The following is a 3,152-nucleotide window of genomic DNA, read 5'->3' on the forward strand; positions in this document are numbered from 1 at the left end:
TTCTGTTGGGTAATCTATGGTAGGGCTAACCCATACAGTGGTGGGGCTCAAGTCAGTATTTGCAATGTAATTACATACACGCTATATCGCCCCCCTTGACAGTGAAACGCCACGCGTGAGGTTTAGATTATTTCCCTGTCTCAATCAGAATGGAACTGTATGAAATAAAACGGCACATTTGTCTTGTAGTAAATAAAAAGGGATCACTGTGAACGTGACGTATGATAGCACACGTTGAAGATCCAATGGGGATACTGAATGGCGGTTCCGATTGATCTTAATCAGTAATGCATGACGCAGACCCAACGTTTCGTTGCTCTGATTGGCTGTAAGTCTATTCAAATTGCATTCGGAGGCATTTTGATCTGACCGCGGCCGCGATGATATTATAACGCCAGAGAATTTCCACACCTTTAGTGTATAAGACTCCCCCACTACTTAGACTCTTCCTTGCACCCCTCTTCTAGCATAAGCCCGAATGGTCTGAACCACATTGCATCAGTAACGTGCACTTGTTGTTACAGCAGGATCAGTTTGTTTGTTGTGGACACGACCCGTATATTTTCGCAAGCCGTGTTCTCAACATTTTGCTTATTATTTAATTGAATTTGCTACTTTAACATAATTTTTCATGGTGGGGCTTAGGTGGGGCTAATTTCTTGGTATGGCTGTAGCCTACCCCAGCCATACCCTGGCGCCGCCACTGGTTATTGGCTAAGGGAAAGGACATTTCTAAGCTGTTGACCAATCACAACAAAGGCAGTATGAGAAAAATAAAGACCTTTTTGAACATTCAAGCATGGAAACAAAGGCACAAATGAACCCTAATATGGCCCCCTTTTAATGTTTTAATGAGAAGCCCCTAGTGGCAGAGAATGAATGAAATGCGTCCACTGAGGTAATATGTCTTGCCCTTTTACCCCTCCTTCCAAGACATGAATGACAGTAATCATTGTGTCTCTATGCATTTAGCTGGAGATGTCTCTATCAGACCAGGAGAGGCGGCTGCTGGAGAAGCAGCTCCTGGTGGACCAGGTGACCCGGCTCTCCCAGCCTCTCAGCGAGCGGGCTGAGAACTGCCAGCAGGACCAACTCTCACTGGCAAAGAAGGTAGACAAAAAAAAACCTCCAGCACACGGACAGAGACGGGGCTTAGCCAGAGTACACACACGGATAGAACAAAACACACAGAAGAACACACTCCCACACTCGGATTAACACACACAAGACACTTGTTATATCATTCACCGACTAACTCAGTCCACTCCTTCACACCCGCTCGTTGTTTTCGGAGCATGTGCGCTCCATGTGAGGAGCACAGTGGGCATCAAAGAGTTCACCGAGCATTACACTTCATTTCCTCCCTCTTCCTCTCGTCTGTATTTCACTGTGCTGCGACGACTATAAATAGTCAGTTGAACAGGGTTCATTGCATGTATTAAATAGTGGAAACATGTAATGATGACACTAATGAAGATACATCCGATGCCGTAATTAAATCTACCTCATCATCATTTAGCATTAGCATAGATCTAAATCAAATCATATTGAATCATTAGCTCCTCAGCTTCTGTCTGCAAACTGTTCTCACTCGGAAATCGCCAAATGCTGAGGCACAGTAATCTACAGGTGGACTCATTTCACGAGTGAACAATATCCTTTTCCATATGAAGAAAAGCATATATAACCAAATACCTTGATATTGTGACAATATTGTAGATAGATTTTTGATTATAATCATTAGTCATGTGGATAAGTACATGCAAATAATAGAACCACGGCTATAATATTCCATGCCTCACATACTTATGTATATATAATAACTTGCTTTATATTTGTTACTGTACATTTTGTAATTCAACATGTATATTTTCTACTTTGTTGTTTATTTCTAGTCTTTACATTTGTATTGTACAATGCCACGTCTTTTTATGCTTCTGCAAGACAAAAATGTCCCAAATTTGGATCAATTTTGGGATAGTTACTTCTTAACTTCTTATCTTAGCTACGACAGTGTGGTATGTTCTGAAAATGTCACCACTTTACCGTAATACAGCCTTTAAAACCATGACAACATTACCATATCCAAAATCTTAGACAACATCGGGTCTGTTGTCACGGTATCAACCAGTTATTGATATATTTCCTGCCCTACTGTGAGTTCTGATGTTGAATTTGTGTGTGTGTGTGTGTGTGTGTGTGTGTGTGTGTGTGTGTGTGTGTGTGTGTGTGTGTGTGTGTGTGTGTGTGTGTGTGTGTGTGTGTGTGTGTGTGTGTTTCTGCCTCTAGTTGAATGAGCTCCGAACTCAAGTCATCGACTCGAACCAGCGCATGATGGCCGTCTCCGCAGAGCTCTCCATGAAGCACGCCACCGCTCTGTCTCTACAGCAGGAGATTAAAGAGAAGGAGTTCCAGGTCAGAGGGGGGTCTCCATCACCCCCTGCACCCACAATCATCTGATGCACATTTTCCCCCTCTGCAACCCCACTGTCTTTCCTTTTATTATTCCCATGACTCTCCACTAACTGCGGTCGAAAAAGAGCAAAAATAATGATTTTTTTTTTTTTTTGCTGTGTCCCGTCTTTCAGCAAAATACCAGTCAACGATCATTTTCATAAATAAAATCAATGAGAGTAAACAACACTATGCAACACTGTGGATCCGGGCTAACACAGTTAATGAAAGCACAGAGGACACAGGATTAATATAATATAATATTTACACTTGGAATAATGTTTTTTAAACAGGTTTTATCTGCAGAATTGATGTTGTTTGACCCAAATAATCCCACCACAGGGTTTACTCTGCAGGACCCAAATCACTACAAGGCGCATCACTACAGGCGATCAAAACATATTAATATCATTATTTATTAAAGACAATACCACACAATACATAAAACAAAAACAAAAAAACATCAGCACAACATTGTCAGTATGAAAACAACTCTAAGACAAATGTCAAACGTTTTTATTTGAATTTTTACAAAATTAGCAGTCTTTTTTTATACCTCTAAAATAAATATTATGGACTACACTTTCCACCATTTCATCAGTATATATATATATAATATAATATATATAATGTCCGTCTTTTCACTGAATTGTCGTCTTGAAAAGGGTACTCACAACAATTCCGCAACAACATCATCT

The 3,152-nt window shown here is 40.6% G+C and overlaps 1 protein-coding gene across 1 annotated transcript; it reads left to right on the forward strand.

Annotated features, from left to right (window-relative positions):
* Window positions 1–972: 972 nt before the first annotated feature.
* On the forward strand, window positions 973–2,460 carry LOC104954781 (coiled-coil domain-containing protein 146-like; the record flags this gene model as incomplete). Its single annotated transcript, XM_010781974.1, has 2 exons — window positions 973–1,110; window positions 2,290–2,460. Coding segments are annotated over 2 exons (309 nt in total), but the record flags the coding sequence as incomplete, so codon positions are not given.
* Between the last annotated feature and the right edge of the window lie 692 nt (window positions 2,461–3,152).

This window comes from Notothenia coriiceps, unplaced genomic scaffold, assembly GCF_000735185.1.
Source record: "Notothenia coriiceps isolate Sejong01 unplaced genomic scaffold, NC01 NC01_scaffold00023839, whole genome shotgun sequence".
Taxonomy (NCBI): domain Eukaryota; kingdom Metazoa; phylum Chordata; class Actinopteri; order Perciformes; family Nototheniidae; genus Notothenia; species Notothenia coriiceps.